This window comes from Scyliorhinus torazame, chromosome 17, assembly GCF_047496885.1.
Source record: "Scyliorhinus torazame isolate Kashiwa2021f chromosome 17, sScyTor2.1, whole genome shotgun sequence".
NCBI lineage: Eukaryota > Metazoa > Chordata > Chondrichthyes > Carcharhiniformes > Scyliorhinidae > Scyliorhinus > Scyliorhinus torazame.
Genome location: NC_092723.1, coordinates 64,541,657 through 64,558,696, shown reverse-complemented (window position 1 = coordinate 64,558,696; position 17,040 = coordinate 64,541,657). Strand labels below are relative to the sequence as shown.

The 17,040-nt window shown below is 43.6% G+C and overlaps 1 protein-coding gene across 8 annotated transcripts in view; it reads right to left on the bottom strand.

The window, feature by feature from the left end:
* The window catches only part of LOC140393916 (homeodomain-interacting protein kinase 1-like), a 152,891-nt gene that overhangs the window by 64,000 nt on the left and 71,851 nt on the right, over window positions 1-17,040 (bottom strand). For all 8 annotated transcript variants that reach the window (XM_072480553.1, XM_072480551.1, XM_072480554.1 and 5 more), the window contains one exon: window positions 13,029-13,152. In XM_072480553.1, coding sequence (XP_072336654.1) covers window positions 13,029-13,152 — 124 coding nt within the window. The remainder of the gene's footprint in view (window positions 1-13,028; window positions 13,153-17,040) is intronic.

Below are 17,040 nucleotides of genomic sequence, written 5' to 3'. Positions count from 1 at the left end.
AGCAGGGGAATAGATGATCTACCGCTGAGGAAGGTAGCAAGAGATTTCCGGTACTTAGGGATTCAGATAGCCAGGAGTTGGGGAACCTTACATAGGCTTAATCGAACACGATTGGTGGAACAGATGGAGGAGGATTTTAAGAGATGGGACATGGTGCCCCTGTCACTGGTGGGTAGGGTGCAGGCGGTCAAAATGGTAGTCCTCCCGAGATTCCTTTTTGTGTTTCAGTGCCTTCCGGTGATGGTCACGAAGGCTTTTTTCAAGAAAATCGAGAAAAGTGTTATGAGTTTTGTGTGGGCTGGGAAGACCCCGAGAGTGAGGAGGGGGTTGTTGCAGCGCAGCAGGGATAGGGGGGGACTGCACTACCGAGCTTAAGTGAGTACTATTGGGCCGCCAATATCTCAATGGTGTGTAAATGGATGGGAGAAGGGGAGGGAGCGGCGTGGAAGAGATTGGAGATGGCGTCCTGCAAAGGAACCAGCCTACAAGCACTGGCGACGGTGCCGTTGCCGTTCTCCCCGAAGAAATACACCACAAGTCCAGTGGTGGAGGCAACACTGAAAATTTGGGGGCAGTGGAGACGGCATAGGGGAATGACGGGAGCCTCGGTGGGGTCCCCGATAAGAAATAATCATAGGTTTGTCCCGGGGAGAATAGATGGGGGATTTAGAGCTTGGCAGAGAGCTGGGATTGTGCAACTGAGAGATCTGTTCGTAGACGGGACGTTTGCGAGTCTGGGAGCGCTGACGGAAAAATATGGGTTGCCCCAAGGGAATGCATTTCGGTACATGCAACTGAGGGCTTTTGCGAGGCAACAGGTGAGGGAATTCCCGCAGCTCCCGACGCAGGAGATTCAGGATAGAGTGATCTCGGGGACATGGGTAGGGGATGGTAGGGTGTCGGATATATACAGGGAAATGAGAGACGAGGGGGAGATCATGGTGGATGAGCTGAAGGGAAAATGGGAAGAAGAGCTGGGGGAAGAGATTGAAGAGGGGCTGTGGGCAGATGCCCTACGTAGGGTAAACTCTTCGTCCTCGTGCACCAGGCTTAGCCTGATACAATTCAAGGTTTTGCACAGGGCGCTTATGACCGGAGCAAGGCTCAGTAAATTTTTCGGGGTAGAGGATAGGTGTGGGAGATGCTCGAGGAGCCCAGCAAACCACACCCACATGTTTTGGTCATGCCCGGCACTGCAGGGGTTCTGGGTGGGGGTGGCGAAAGTGCTTTCGAAGCTGGTGGGGGTCCAGGTCGAGCCAAGCTGGGGGTTGGCTATATTTGGGGTTGCAGAAGAGCCGGGAGTGCAGGAGGCGAGAGAGGCTGATGTTTTGGCCTTTGCGTCCCTAGTAGCCCGGCGAAGGATATTGCTTATGTGGAAGGAAGCCAAATCCCGGGTGTGGAGACCTGGATAAACGACATGGCAGGGTTTATAAAACTAGAACGGATAAAGTTTGTACTAAGGGGTTCGGCTCAGGGGTTCACCAGGCGGTGGCAACCGTTCATTAACTACCTCGCAGAACGATAAAGGAAATGGGAAGGCAGCAGCAGCAACCCGGGGGGGGGGGGAAATACACCAAACATATGAAGCTCTCAGAGAAATTATACTTTTGGAGGAGTTTAAAAATTCAATTCCTGATGTAGTGAGAACTCATGTCGAAGAACAGAGGGTTAAAACTGCGAGATTAGCAGCGGAAATGGCAGATGATTATGAATTAGTTCATAAATCAAAGATTGGTTTCCGACATCAGTTTCAGCCGGTGAGGGATAGAAACTGGGAATATGAGAAATACTCAAGCGGTAAAGGTAAAGGTGATCTGATGGGAGACAATAAAGAGTGTACCTCAGATTAAAAAAGAAATCCAGGAGGAGGGAAAAGAAATGAAAAGTTTCAGATGTTTTCATTGTAATAAACTAGGCCATGTAAAGTCAGTGTTGGTGGTTGAAGAAAAGCACTGGGAAGGCTGATGTGGTAAAACAGGATAAGACAGTGGGGTTTGTTAGAGTGGTAAAGGAAAGCCCAAGGGAAGCGAAGGAGGTGCAAACGATTGTACAGCCTGTTCAAGAAGTAATTGTTAAGAAGTTGCCAGATGTCTTTAAAGAATTTACTTGTGTGGGTAAAGTTTACTCATGTGTATCAGGAGGAGCAGGTGAAGAAGTCACAATTTTAAGAGATACAGGGGCGAGTCAATCTTTAATGGTAAGAGATGAGGAATTATGTAGTTTGGGAAGAATGTTGCCAGAAAAGGTGGTGATATGTGGAATTCGGGGTGAGAGGAGTAGCTTTCCATTATATAAGGTAAGGTTGGAAAGTCCAGTGAAGAGTGGTGAAGTGGCAGTAGGAGTAATAGATAAACTATCTTGTCCAGGAGTAAAGTTTATCTTGGGTAATGATATAGCTGGATCGCAGGTGGGAGTGATGCCTACTGTGGTTGATAAGCCAGTGGAAAATCAGTCAACTGAAGTGTTGAAGGACGGATATCCTGGGATTTTTCCGGATTGTGTAGTAACAAGGTTGCAAAGTCACAGGTTAAGACAAGAGGAGAAATCAAAGAGTGAAGATGAAGCTGAAGTTGAAGTTGAAGTGCAATTATCAGAAACGATTTTTGATCAGATGGTTGAAAAAGAACAAGAACAGGTGGAGGATGAGGTGGATATTTTTAGTTCAGGAAAATTGGTGGAGTTACAACAGAAAGATGTAGAAATAAAATGGATATATCAGAAAGCATATACGGAAGAGGAATCTGAGAGTATAGCAGAGTGTCATTACCGTAAAAATGATGTCTTGATGAGAAAATGGAGACCTGTACATATGCAGGCGGATGAAAAGTGGGCAGAAGTTCATCAAGTAGTATTGCCGGTAGGGTATAGAAAGGTTGCGAGTTGCACATGAGGTACCAGTGGGAGGTAATTTGGGAATAAGGAAAACTCAAGCTAAAATCTAGAAACATTTTTATTGGCCTGGACTACATGAAGATGTAGTTACATTTTGTCAATCATGTCACACATATCAAGTGATAGGGAGACCTCAAGCAGTGATAAAACCAGCACCCTTAATACCCATTCCAGCATTTGAGGAACCTTTTACAAGGGTCCTAATCGATTGTGTAAGATCGCTTCCGAAAACAAAAAGTTGGAATATCTTTTGACTGTAATGGATGTGTCTACTAGGTTTCCAGAGGGCATTCCAGTACGTAATATTACAGCTAAAATGAGATTATGGAGGAGTTACATAAATTCTTTACTAGATATGGACTACCCACAGAAATTCAATCGGATCAAGGATCAAATTTTACTTCAAAGTTATTCAAAGAAGTTATCAATAGCTTCGGAATAAAACAATTTAAATCAACTGTAGACTATCCAGAATCGCAGGGAGCGTTAGAAAGGTAGCATCAGACATTAAAGACAATGTTAGAGCATAGAACATAGAACAATACAGCGCAGTACAGGCCCTTCGGCCCACGATGTTGCACCGAAACAAAAGCCATCTAACCTACACTATACCATTATCATCCATATGTTTATCCAATAAACTTTTAAATGCCCTCAATGTTGGCGAGTTCACTACTGTAGCAGGTAGGTCATTCCACGGCCTCACTACTCTTTGCGTAAAGAACCTACCTCTGACCTCTGTCCTATATCTATTACCCCTCAGTTTAAAGTTATGTCCCCTCATGCCAGCCATTTCCATCCGCGGGAGAAGGCTCTCACTGTCCACCCTATCTAACCCCCTGATCATTTTGTATGCCTCTATTAAGTCTCCTCTTAACCTTCTTCTCTCCAACGAAAACAACCTCGAGTCCATCAGCCTTTCCTCATAAGATTTTCCCTCCATACCAGGCAACATCCTGGTAAATCTCCTCTGCACCCGCTCCAAAGCCTCCACGTCCTTCCTATAATGCGGTGACCAGAACTGTATGCAATAATCCAAATGCGGCCGTACCAGAGTTCTGTACAGCTGCAACATGACCTCCTGACTCCGCAACTCAATCCCTCTACCAATAAAGGCCAACACTCCATAGGCCTTCTTCACCACCCTATCAACCTGGGTGGCAACTTTCAGGGATCTATGTACATGGACACCTAGATCCCTCTGCTCATCCACACTTTCAAGAACTTTTCCATTAGCCAAATATTCCACATTCCTGTTATTCCTTCCAAAGTGAATCACCTCACACTTCTCTACATTAAACTCCATTTGCCACCTCTCAGCCCAGCTCTGCAGCTTATCTATATCCCTCTGTAACCTGCTACTTCCTTCCATACTATCGACAACACCACCGACTTTAGTATTGTCTGCAAATTTACTCACCCACCCTTCTGCGCCTTCCTCTAGGTCATTGATAAAAATGACAAACAGCAACGGCCCCAGAACAGATCCTTGTGGTACTCCACTTGTGACTGAACTCCATTCTGAACATTTCCCATCAACCACCACCCTCTGTCTTCTTTCAGCTAGCCAATTTCTGATCCACATCTCTAAATCACCCTCAATCCCCAGCCTCCGTATTTTCTGCAATAGCCTACCGTGGGGAACCTTATCAAACGCTTTGCTGAAATCCATATACACCACATCAACTGCTCTACCCTCGTCTACCTGTTCAGTCACCTTCTCAAAGAACTCGATAAGGTTTGTGAGGCATGACCTACCCTTCACAAAGCCATGCTGACTATCCCTGATCATATTATTCCTATCTAGATGATTATAAATCTTGTCTCTTATAATCCCCTCCAAGACTTTACCCACTACAGACGTGAGGCTCACTGATCTATAGTTGCCGGGGTTGTCTCTGCTCCCCTTTTTGAACGAAGGGACCACATTTGCTATCCTCCAGCACTATTCCTGTAGCCAATGATGACATAAAAATCAAAGCCAATGGTCCAGCAATCTCTTCCCTAGCCTCCCAGAGAATCCTAGGATAAATCCCATCAGGTCCCGGGGACTTATCTATTTTCAGCCTGTCCAGAATTGCCAACACCTCTTCCCTACGTACCTCAATGCCATCTAATCTATTTACCTGGAGCTCAGCATTCTCCTCCACAACATTATCTTTTTCCTGAGTGAATACTGACGAAAAATATTCATTTAGTATCTCGCCTATCTCTTCAGACTCTACACACAACTTCCCATCCCTGTCCTTGACTGGTCCTACTCTTTCCCTAGTCATTCGCTTATTCCTGACATACCTATAGAAAGCTTTTGGGTTTTCCTTGATCCTTCCTGCCAAATACTTCTCATGTCCCCTCCTTGTTCGTCTTAGCTCTCTCTTTAGATCCTTCCTCGCTACCTTGTAACTATCCATCGCCCCAACTGAAACTTCACACCTCATCTTCACATAGGCCTCCTTCTTCCTCTTAACAAGAGATTCCACTTCTTTGGTAAACCATGGTTCCCTCGCTCGGCACCTTCCTCCCTGCCTGACCGGTACATACTTATCAAGAACACGCAGTAGCTGACCCTTGAACAAGCTCCACTTATCCAGTGTGTCCAACACTTGCAGCCTACTTCTCCACCTTATCCCCCCCAAGTCACGTCTAATGGCATCATAATTTCCCTTCCCCCAGCTATAACTCTTGCCCTGTGGTGTATACTTATCCCTTTCTATCCTTAACGTAAACGTCACCGAATTGTGGTCACTGTCCCCAAAGTGCTCACCTGCCTCCAAATCCAACACCTGGCCTGGTTCATTACCCAAAACCAAATCCAATGTGGCCTCGCCTCTTGTTGGCCTGTCAACAAACTGTGTCAGGAAACCCTCCTGCACACACTGTACAAAAAGCGACCCATCAAATGTACTCGAACTATATCTTTTCCAGTCAATATTTGGAAAGTTAAAGTCTCCCATAATAACTACCCTGTTACTTTCGCTCTTATCCAGGATCGTCCTCGCCATCCTTTCCTCTACATCCCTAGAACTATTTGGAGGCCTATAGAAGACTCCCAACAGTGTGACCTCTCCTTTCATGTTTCTAACCTCAGCCCATACTACCTCGGAAGATGAGTCCCCATCTAGCATCCTCTCCGCCACCGTAATACTGCTCTTGACTAGCAGCGCCACACCTCCCCCTCTTTTGCCTCCTTCTCGGAGCTTACTAAAACACCTAAACCCGGAACCTGCAACATCCATTCCTGTCCCTGCTCTATCCATGTCTCCGAAATGGCCACAACATCTAAGTCCCAGGTACCAACCCATGCTGCCAGTTCCCCTACCTTATTTCGTATACTCCTGGCATTGAAGTAGACACACTTCAAACCACCTACCTGAACACTGGCCCCCTCCTGCGACGTCAAATCGGAGCTCCTGACCTCTATACTCTCATTCTCCCTTACCCTAAAACTACAATCCAGGTTCCCATGCCCCTGCTGCATTAGTTTAAACCCCCCCAAAGAGCACTAACAAATCTCCCGTTGAGGGCGTATTGTCAAGATTAGGCCAGAGGATTGGGATAAAGAAATCCCATTCATATTGTTTGCAATTAGGGACGCACCTAATGAGTCTACCAAATTCAGTCCTTTTGAACTAATTTTTGGTCATGAGGTAAGAGGACCACTTAAATTAATTAAGGAAAAATTGGTGGGTGAGAAATCGGAAATTACACTATTGGATTACGTGTCAAATTTTAGGGAATGATTAAATAGAGCAGGTGAATTGGCTAGACAACATTTGAAAGTTGCACAAAATGCGATGAAACGGGTAGCGGACAAGAAATCCAAAGTTCGTAGTTTTGCCAGTGGGAATAACATTTTAGTGTTGTTACCAGTGGTAGGGGAGCCTTTAAAAGCTAGGTTTAGTGGACCGTATCAGATTGAACGGAAATTAAGTGAGGTGAATTGTGTGGTAAAAACACCAGATAGAAGGAAGACTCACCGAGTGTGTTATGTGAATATGCTTAAAAGGTACTTTGAAAGGGAAGGAGAGAAAAAGGAGGTTTTAATGATTCTAACTCAAAGTGACGAACCAAATCCAGATGACTGCGAATTTGACATACCTCAAATTAAATTGGAAAATGTAGATGTTCTTAAAAATTGGGATGAATTGTTAAGTTACCTTCCAGAGGAAAAACAAACTGACCTGAAAAAGTTATTGATATCACATGGGCAAGTTTGTAGAGATAAATTGGGCAGTACTAAAATGGCTATACATGATGTAGATGTGGGCAATGCTGTTCCTATCAAACAACATCCATATGGACTTAATCCTTTAAAATTGGCACAGGTTAACAGAGAGATTGAGAGAATGCTGAAGAATGGCATAATTGAAGTGGGTTGCAGCCAATGGAGCTCACCCATAGTGATGGTACCTAAACCAGACGGTACCCAACGGTTGTGTGTGGACTGTCGAAAGGTGAATGCAGTTACAAGAACGGACTCTTATCCTATCCCACGTTTGAGGGATTGCATTGAGAAATTGGGACAATCTGCTTTTATTTCCAACTTCCAGACATGGAAAGAACATTTAAACCATCGTATGGAGTTCTTTGATCGACTTCAGGAGGCGGATTTGGTGATGAACCTGGCCGAAAGTGAATTTGGAGAAGCCCGAATCACTTTCCTTGCGGAGTTTCCGATACCCTCAAGACGAAGGGAAATAATGCGATCTCCTCGCATGAATGGATTTGATTGAACAGTTGAGCAAAGGTTTTGTGGCGTGATTACGCCACTGATGGAATTGCTGAAGAAACGTAAAACATTTCAATGGACAGCGGACTTTCAACAGGCATTTGACTGCCTGAAAGCTGTGATCACCAATGTTCCTGTAATGGAGAATTGCAAGTGACTCTGTGGTCAGATTGAACTAAATTATCTGATTCTGAAGAGAAATGCCGAGGAGTAGAGGACTGGGTGGATCGTGCAGAGACTTTGATCAAAGAGACTGTCAATCGAGAAGGATTTTGGTTGGAGGAAGAAGAACAAAGAAAAATGGACTATATTATTATACCTGTTTGAGTGTGTTGTTTCCTTTAAATGAAAATGTATATTTACTGTGTACATTTCTTAGTGGATGATGCAAAAGTGAAAAATGAAACCATCTTGAAGTTGATGGTTTATTTTTTTTTCTTGGGGGGAGGTGTCATGTGATAGTACTTTTAAGACATGGGTGTTTCAGCAATGTACCTTCAAGAAAACAGTGATGTCATAAAGTGGGTGGAGCTCAGCTCAGTTCAGCCATTTTGGTAGTTTTGGTTTTGCAGTTTGAAAGGCGCCTGGCTGGTTTTGTTGAGAGCAGCTAAAAAGTGCCTGGCTGGTTTTGCTGAGAGCAGTTTAAAAGTAGAAAGCCAGTTTGAGACAGCAGCTTGAGAAGTTCTGTTTTGCTGTGATCTGCTTGAAGGGAGAAAGCCAGGTTTGAGAAAGCAGCGAGGGTGTGTCTGTGGGTTTCCAGAGAGCTGCATGAAGAAAGCAAGGTGCTGGAGCTGAAGTCACCCCAAGCTAATATATCTCTGCCATTCTACAGAAAATATATATATCCTGTAACCTGATGTGATACTGTTTAAAGGTAAAGGCCACCATCTGGCCTGCGAAATCCTACCAACTGTCCTGGCTTGATGTAATTCACACCTCTTTAACCTGGGGTTACCCCATCTCTGGATCTGTAAAGATTTAATCACCTGTCGCATTCCAAGCATTGTTTGGCATCTTTGAATTTGTCTATATATGTGTTTCTGGAACATACCTCTTCATTCACCTGAGGAAGGAGCAGCGCTCCGAAAGCTAGTGACATCGAAATAAACCTGTTGGACTTTAACCTGGTGTTATAAGACTTCTTACTGTGCTCACCCCAGTCCAATGCCGGCATCTCCACATCCTGTTTAAAGGTGTTAAGTCTCTTGGAAGTTTGAAGGAACATTTTAAGGAAGTATTTACTGTTGCAATATTTTCTGAGTTATCTTTGAAGTAAGGGTGTTAAGAGATCCAATATTTATTTAAGATGTTAAGTTGAGTTCATGGAATAAACAGTGTTTTGTGTTTTAAAAACCCACGTGTCCATAATTGTAATCCCACACCTAGGGAAAAAGCCGCGTGCTCAGAAAAGCAACAAATCCATTAAAGGGTGAGATTGGTTGAACTCCATGATACATTTTGGGGTTCTGAAAACGCCTCGCCATAACAGAATGTAGAATATTTACTAGTAAGTAGGTACAACTGTAGAGGTAGATAATTAGCCATGGTCTAGTTGAATGGTGGAGCAGGTTTGGAAAAGCTGAATGGTACTTTTGCTCTTATGTTCCTATGGCACCAAGCGTAGGCAAGGAAGTATTGGTGGAGTTCCAAGAATTGGAGAAATGTAAAGATATGGAAAGTCATGCACAGCTTCATCTTTACAGTTTCACTCGATGCTCATTTGAATGTATGCACTAACTCTCCCAAATTCTTTGTTGAGGAATTTTTGCATCAAACTACACAATGTAGATAATGAAGCAATTTTGCAAGCAATGTCAAAGCAGTCTACATTACTGTTCTACTTAGCATGCTCCTGTGTGGACACACATGTTCTCAAGCACAAACTTGCAAACCAATGATTTATTATCCCACTGTTTGAGGAGGTGGGGGAGGGTTGAATAACTATGCTCTTTTGCTTAAACATTCACTACAGCAGAGGCACCATAATGGATGGAATACACCATCATGAATATATAAAACAGACAAACAATTAAGAATTTAAAAGTGGAAAGCAGTAGCTCCTACAATTAAACAGCCCACTCTTACTAGCTATGAGAAACAGCTTAAAAACTGGTTACTGCTATGCATAAGCACAAATATGCTGAAGATATCCAAACTGGCCTATATCCAGCACATTCACGTGGAAAATACAGCAGCAAGTGTTAGACGTCAAAACTGGTTAACGACATGCTTTATTCTTCCACAGAAACGCAGCAAAGGCCACAAGGTCAGAAATCTCAAACTTGGCTTTCTTAATTTGTGTGCTTCTCAACGTCAAGCAAGTCAGGGATAACGGTGACTGAGCTATTTGTAAAAAGTGTCCATACATATATTAATAAAGCACTACATGGTCCAAAGGTATTCCACCTGAAGGTAGCAAAGCGAGCAACACATCGTTAAGTGACAGCAGCTAAAGGGAAAATTAGTTACTAGTTTTTGGAACCATTAAAGGAAGGGAAAACAAAGTCAAAGGTGTTTCTGAAACAGAGTATCTTAAAAATTTGACAAAATGCTAGACTTCCGAAAGAGAAAACAAACAGGCACATACTGCAGATGCTGGAAGTGTAAAATAAAAAATAAATACTACAAATAGTCAGGTCTGACAGCATTTTTAGAGAGAGAAACAGAGCCCATGAATGTTTCAACCAAACCAGAGCTGCTGAATATTTGCAGCATTTTGTTTTTATTTAAGAACTGAAAGACAACTACAGCCAAACACAGCCTCCAGAAACACGGCTCTCCTATATGCAAAACAGAACAGGCTTGTCACCAAAAAACATCAAGTTGCAAATTACTGTGATCGTTTAAAAGATTGCAGAATTTATTCCCCAACACATGACTGAGCTGCAGAAAAATTGTTCAACCACAAAAAGGTGAATTCAAGAAGCTGAAACTGATGATCATCCTATCACCAAACAAAAACTTAATGCTGCCCCGCCCCCCACTGAAGTGAGGTTCTCAGTACAATACAACTCTCTGTTTCTCCAGCCCCCACCCCCACATATCTCATGTAACTGAAACAGTAATAGCGGCAACACTATCCCTTCCGATGATTAAGTCACACCATGCCACCTCTTACCTATCTCATTTGGAAGCAAAATTAGTGATCTGCAACTCTTGTCCCCTTTTGAGGCAAAATCAATCTTGTTGTTTCCTTCCCCATGCTTCTGCCCTTGCTTCTCCACCTGACCCCATCACAACCACCACATCCTCACCAATTTCCCCACCTCTGCTTACCCTCGCTGGTCCATCCCAGAACCCTAGTCCTGAGCCTGACCTCAATTTTCTACCCCTCATCCTTCCTTCTCCCCTCTCCTCTTCCCTCATCTTCATGTTCACAGATACTCAGATGAAAGGGAAGATACACAGCCATAGAGATTTGTAAATACAACAGAATATTTTTGAAATCAAGGTGTTTGTGGATCGCAAGTCAGTAAGTCAATGAGCACAGGTTGAATGGTGGAAGTTAGAATACTCAGAATTTTAGAGGAGTTCAAGTTTATGAAGGTGGAGGCCAGCCAGGAGAGCATTGAAATGGTCACGGCTGGAGGCAACAAAGCATGGAGAGTTTTGACAGCATATGGGACACAGGGCAATGTGGCAACTGGATACAAAGTTGGCTTAGTAACAGGAAACCAAGGGTAATAATGGTTGATGGTTGCCCTTGCAAATGGAAAGTTGTTTCAAGTGCTGTTCCACAGGGCTCAATGTTGGGATCTTACTGTTTGTGTTATATACTAACGATTTGGATGTGAACATGGGGGCATTGGGAAATTTGCACGCGACACAAAGATTGGCCGAGTCGTGGATATTGTAGAGGATAACTATAATCTCCAAAATAATATAGGTGGGTCGGTGGAGTGGGTGATAAAGTGGCAGACATAGAGAAGTGTGAGGCCATGCATTAGGGAGTCCACAACATCTGGGAATATACTAAGAGAGGTAGATGAAGCGAGAGATCTTGCCGTACAAGTACACAGATCCCTAAAGGCAGTAGTTCAAGTAGACAAGGTTGCAAAGAAAGCATATGGAATGTCTCCTTCATTGGCAGAGGTAAGGATACAATGTTGGAATTGTATGGAACACAGGTGGGGCCACAACTGGAGTTTTGTGCACAGCTCTGGTCACCACATTAAAGGAAGGATGTAATTGCTCTGGAGAGAGAATGCAGAAGAGATTTACAAGAATGTTGTCAGGGCTAGAAAAATGTAGTTACGAGGAGATTGGATAGGTTGGGGTTATTTTCCTTGGCACAAAGAAAGCTGAGGGGTAACTTAATTGAGGTGTACAAAATTATGAGGGGAAAAGATAGGGTGGATAGTATAAAATTGTTTCCCTTGGTGGAGAATTCTAGAACCAGAGGACACAGATTCAAGGTAAGTGGCAGAAGGCGTAGAGCGGACACTAAGAAGAACTTTTTACGCAGAGGGATGTGGGGAGTCTGGAATTCACCACCCGAGTTGATGGTGGAAGCAGAGACCCTAAACCCATTTAAAAAGTACCTTGATCTGCACCTTAGTGCTGTAAGCTACAGGGCTATGGGCCTGGTGCTTGAGGTGGGACTTGAATGGGCACCAGGGTGTCTTCAGGCTGGCATGGTCAAGATGGGCTGAATGGCCTCTTTTCTATGGTTCTATAAGCTGAGGCAGCAGAGCAGAGACAATAATGTTATGTAGTTGGAGGTAGCTGTTTTTTGTAATGGAGAGGATGTGAAATTAGAAGTTCCATATAACCATACAGAGCCAGAGGCAGTGGCTGGAGGGAGTGCACAGAACTGATGGCAAGTGAACAGAGTCTGTGGTAGTAGGTGAAGAAAATAACTTTAATCTTGCCCATGTTAATTATCTTGATTTACATTATTTGAAACTAATATAAATTCAGCTTTGGGTTAGGCCTCCGACAGAAGACAGACACTATGTGTCGATTTTGGGAGATTGGTTCTATAACTACTTTGTTTTTCTACCTTATGCAGAGCAACGGCAGATCCAGTTCAAAAGCAGAGCCAGTTAAGTCTGGCAACAGCTTGTAAAATTCAAGTGGAGTGTCCACTAGAACAGGAAAATTGAACTATCTTTTTAAAAACGAAGATTATAATCTTTATCTTCAAAATATTAAAGTTGAACATCGATGCTTTTACTTTACCACCAAATGCAGACAGGCAGAGGGGCATGGGCAGGCACAGGGGTGCACGGGCAGGCAGAACCAACATCTATGTGGGTTCTAAACCAGACCAGCTGTAATTAATATCTTCACACAATATAAAATTACATTCATGAAACCACTTTCTTCACCCATGTTGATATGTAAGCAGCAGTAATATACACAAATATTCAAAATTACACATTTTCTCCAACAAGGTGTTGCATACCTGATCATATTCTGATGCACCTGGATACAATGGCCATCCCAGAAACATCTCTGCAATTACACAGCCCAACGACCACATGTCAATAGCCTCACAGAATCGTAGCCCAAGAATGATTTCAGGAGCTCTGCAAAGAGGAGGGGTGGCAAAAATCAACAACCACACGTACAAGGTTGATATGCATTACCATCATTAAAACAAAACATTCCAAATTTAAAGCATTAGTTAGGAAGCATGCAATTAAACATTTCAAACTGTATTACCCAAGGTGCAGGTATGCAGTGGCAGAAGTCAAACATTAAAACAGAACATCCTTAAATTTTTGGAAAATAATTCAAAGCCAAGCCAAGAATTCAAAGTGAAAATTGTCAACCATATCAGTGACTATAACTTTAAGATAAGTCCAAAATTAATCTTTGAAATAAATGGATTCTGGCAGGGGCTATAAATGTTCTTGCTAGAAGCCCACAAACATCTCATTTGAAGAGTTGCTGTTCAACCTGGAACTAAAAACTTCTGCCTTTGTTAGGAATATGTAATGCCTCAAAACTAAAATCACAGAATATTTTGACAAAATACTTTCCAAAATAATCTTTCAGGTTTTATACCATCACCACCTTGTCCCCGATCCCAGCCAATTTTCTGAGCTGTTTTCTCCTCTTTTCTCCCTCAGTCTCTGCACCAAGTAGCTTTTCATCTTGGGTGACTTTAACCTCCATCTTAATTCATCACCTTCTTTCTCCTCAGAGTTCACTGCCCTATCTTCCCTTAATCTCATCAATGTAAACTTCCTCAACCTAAATTCATGGCCACCCACCAGACCTTAAATCTCACATAGCCTTGCTATCCCCATAATCCAGATGAGGCCATCACTGATCATTTCCTCATATCACTCTCTACCCACATCCTGCTGCTACTTCCCAAATCTACATTTTCTTCTGTGTCCACCCTGGAATAAACTTTCCTCCAATTAACTTGGAACTGCACTCTCAAATGCTCAACTGCCTAATCTTTGCCCCCCCTGTTCAGAATGACATTTCTGTAGCTGTCATTCTGCTCAACCATAGTCTCATGTCGTACTTCAATGCCCTAGTTCCCATTAAAACCTACACATTCACTCACCCTGGCCTTTTCCCAGTTCAGCCCTCATCTGCACTCAATTAAGTCCACGGTTCACAGGCTTGAACAAATCTGGTGGACAAACGTTAGCTATTCACTGCTAGATCTGGAGGACTTACATAAAGCACTATCGGGAGCTGTCTGTGAAAACTATCAACTATTCCAGGATCATCCTGGAATACAAAGATAACCCTGGGCTTACTGTCTCTAAAGCAAGCGGTCTTCATGACCCCGCCCCCCCCCCACCCCCACCCCCACCCCCTTCTCTACACTCACTTGCAGCCAGAAATGCAAGGGGCTCATGGATTTCTTTGTTGCCAATTGTGACCATCTGATCAGCCGCCTGTCATTTTCTACCTTCCCACTGGGCCAATCTTCCTCGAAGTCTCCCCTTGGCCTAGTCCTGAACTTGTTTCCTGGTCTCATTTCTTTCCCATTTGCCCTGATTGCTCTCAAGCTCATCTTGTCCACGAGACCCACCTCCTGCTCTCAACCTTATTTCTACTAAACTAACCACCCAACATCCTTCCCTCCCTGGCTCCCCACGCCAGTTGACATTGTTTACAATTCTCTCCCCTCAGCTTCTTTCCTCCTCTCCTTCAAATCTGTTATCACCGCTTGCATTAAAAAAAACAATCTTTGACCCCCCCCCCCTTCTATCTTTGCAAACTACAGCGCCATCTCCGAAGTCATTGAGCATGTAGTTGTCTCCTAAATCCATGCACATTTTCCACAGAACTCTATGTTTGAATCCCTCTAATCAGGCTTCCAGCCCTGCTGAAATAACAAAATGATTCTGATCAGTCACAAATGGCATACTGCATGATAGTGTCCTTCTTGATAAAGCTGCAGCCTTTGGCACAGTTGATCACACCATCCATTTCTAAAACCTCTCCACCGTCATTGAGCTGGTTGGAACTTCATTTGCCTAGATTCATTCCCATCTAGTTAATTATAGCCTTGTAACCAGACAATCATCAATAGCTTCCCTTCCCATTCCTACACAGTTGCCTCTGCTGCATCCCTCAAGAGTCTATTCTTAGATCCCATCTATTCCTCATCAACATGTTGCAGGAATATCATCTGAAAATGAAATACAAGTTTCCACATGTGCACTGACGACACACATTTTCACCACCACCTTCTTTGTTTCCATCCACCACCTCCAAATTGTAAGATTGCTTCTCCAACATCCAATTAAATACTGAAAAGGCTGAAACCACTGGCTTCAGTGTCCACCACAAATTCCACTCCCTTGTCAGTGATTCCATTCCTTCCCTGGCAACCATCTGAGGCTGAACTAGACCATTTGTAAACTTAGTGCCATCTTTAACCCAGGGACGAGTTTGGTTGCATACATGTGCTATCACTAAGATCGCTGATGAGACAGATTGTTGGTCTCTCAGGGAATTACGAGATATGGGGAGTGTGAGGAGATTTGAAACCCAAGGTTAACCATGATCATACGGAGTTATCGGATATACCTGCTCACATTTCCTGAGTTCTCACTTCCACCTCTGTCAAATCGCCGTCTCCCCTGAACCCCATCTTGACTCATCTGCTACTAAAACCTGACTGGTCCAATACACTCCTGGCCATACTCCTATAATTGAAGTCATCCAAAACTCTGCAGACCAAGACCTGATCAGCACCAGGTGCCGTTCACCTATCACTCCAGTCTTCACTACCTACATTGACTCCCAATTAAATAATGCCTTATTTAGAAATGTCCATGCTCATTCTCAAATTCCTTCAGTACCTGGCTTCTCCCCACCTTCATAATCGCCTCCACCTCTAGAATCCTTCAAGATATCGGTGTTCCTCCAATTCTGGTCTTGAGCGCACCCACATGTAACTGTTCCACCATTGGGGGCTGTGCCTTCACTTCTCTAGGCCCCAAGCTCTCTGCATTGTTTTCCTCCTTTAAGCTCCTCCTTAAAACTGCTCTCTTTTGGCCAAGCTTTTGGTGTTCTGATTTATGTAGCTTTTATGAGGGTCACAAAGAATCCAGCACGAATTTGTAGAGTCGAAAGAAATAACTTTATTTATAATTACATATATAGAACAGCAGCAGTACTTCATCCCTGCTCTCTCCTCTAGCTGGTTCCACACTGGCAGCTCTATCAGGTGACTCTGCTAATGATTTCTCCACCCTCCTCATCGGGAGAGCTCATACTCACTGAGGACTGTGGGACAGCCAATAGTCCCCAGCCAATAGTAATCAGGCAGGTTATAACAGTAGTTAGGTGTCATATTTTGTTTTATTACATTAAAATGCTATAAAAATACGTATCACCATTGTTGCTGAGCTTTCATTTCAGATTCTAAAACAAATACCATACATCAGTGCATAAGTTGAAGCCTCAAAAAACCTCTCTAAAAAGGCAGGTTACTTCTATGCAGATTATGAAAGTGAATCATGGGATGGCATTGTGGCGCAGTGGCTAGCTCAGCTGCCTCATGGCACACTGTCCGTGTGGAGTTTGCACATTCTCCCCATGTATGCGTTGGGGGGGGGTCTCACGCCCAAAGCGCATACATGTGCTATCACAAAGACTGCTGATTTGTGAAAGATTGTTGGTCTCTCAGGGCCATTCCGTCTGGTCCCCATTTGTGGAAACCAGCACTGAACAGTGCTCACCTGAGGTCTCTGAGGCTGTAGTCAAAAATTGAGGCCGACTACTCAACCAAGTATAGTATGCTGTGATTGAAAAATGGAATTGGGGGGGGGGGTCAATTACACATCAGGTATATGCAAAAACATGATTTTTGGGGCCACAAAAATGGGTTGTCTTATACACCATGATACACAGTAGGCTAATTAGAGATGATACACATGCCTAAAAATTGGGTAAGCATGTAAATTTAGAGGCGGGGGGGGGGGGGGGGGGGGGGG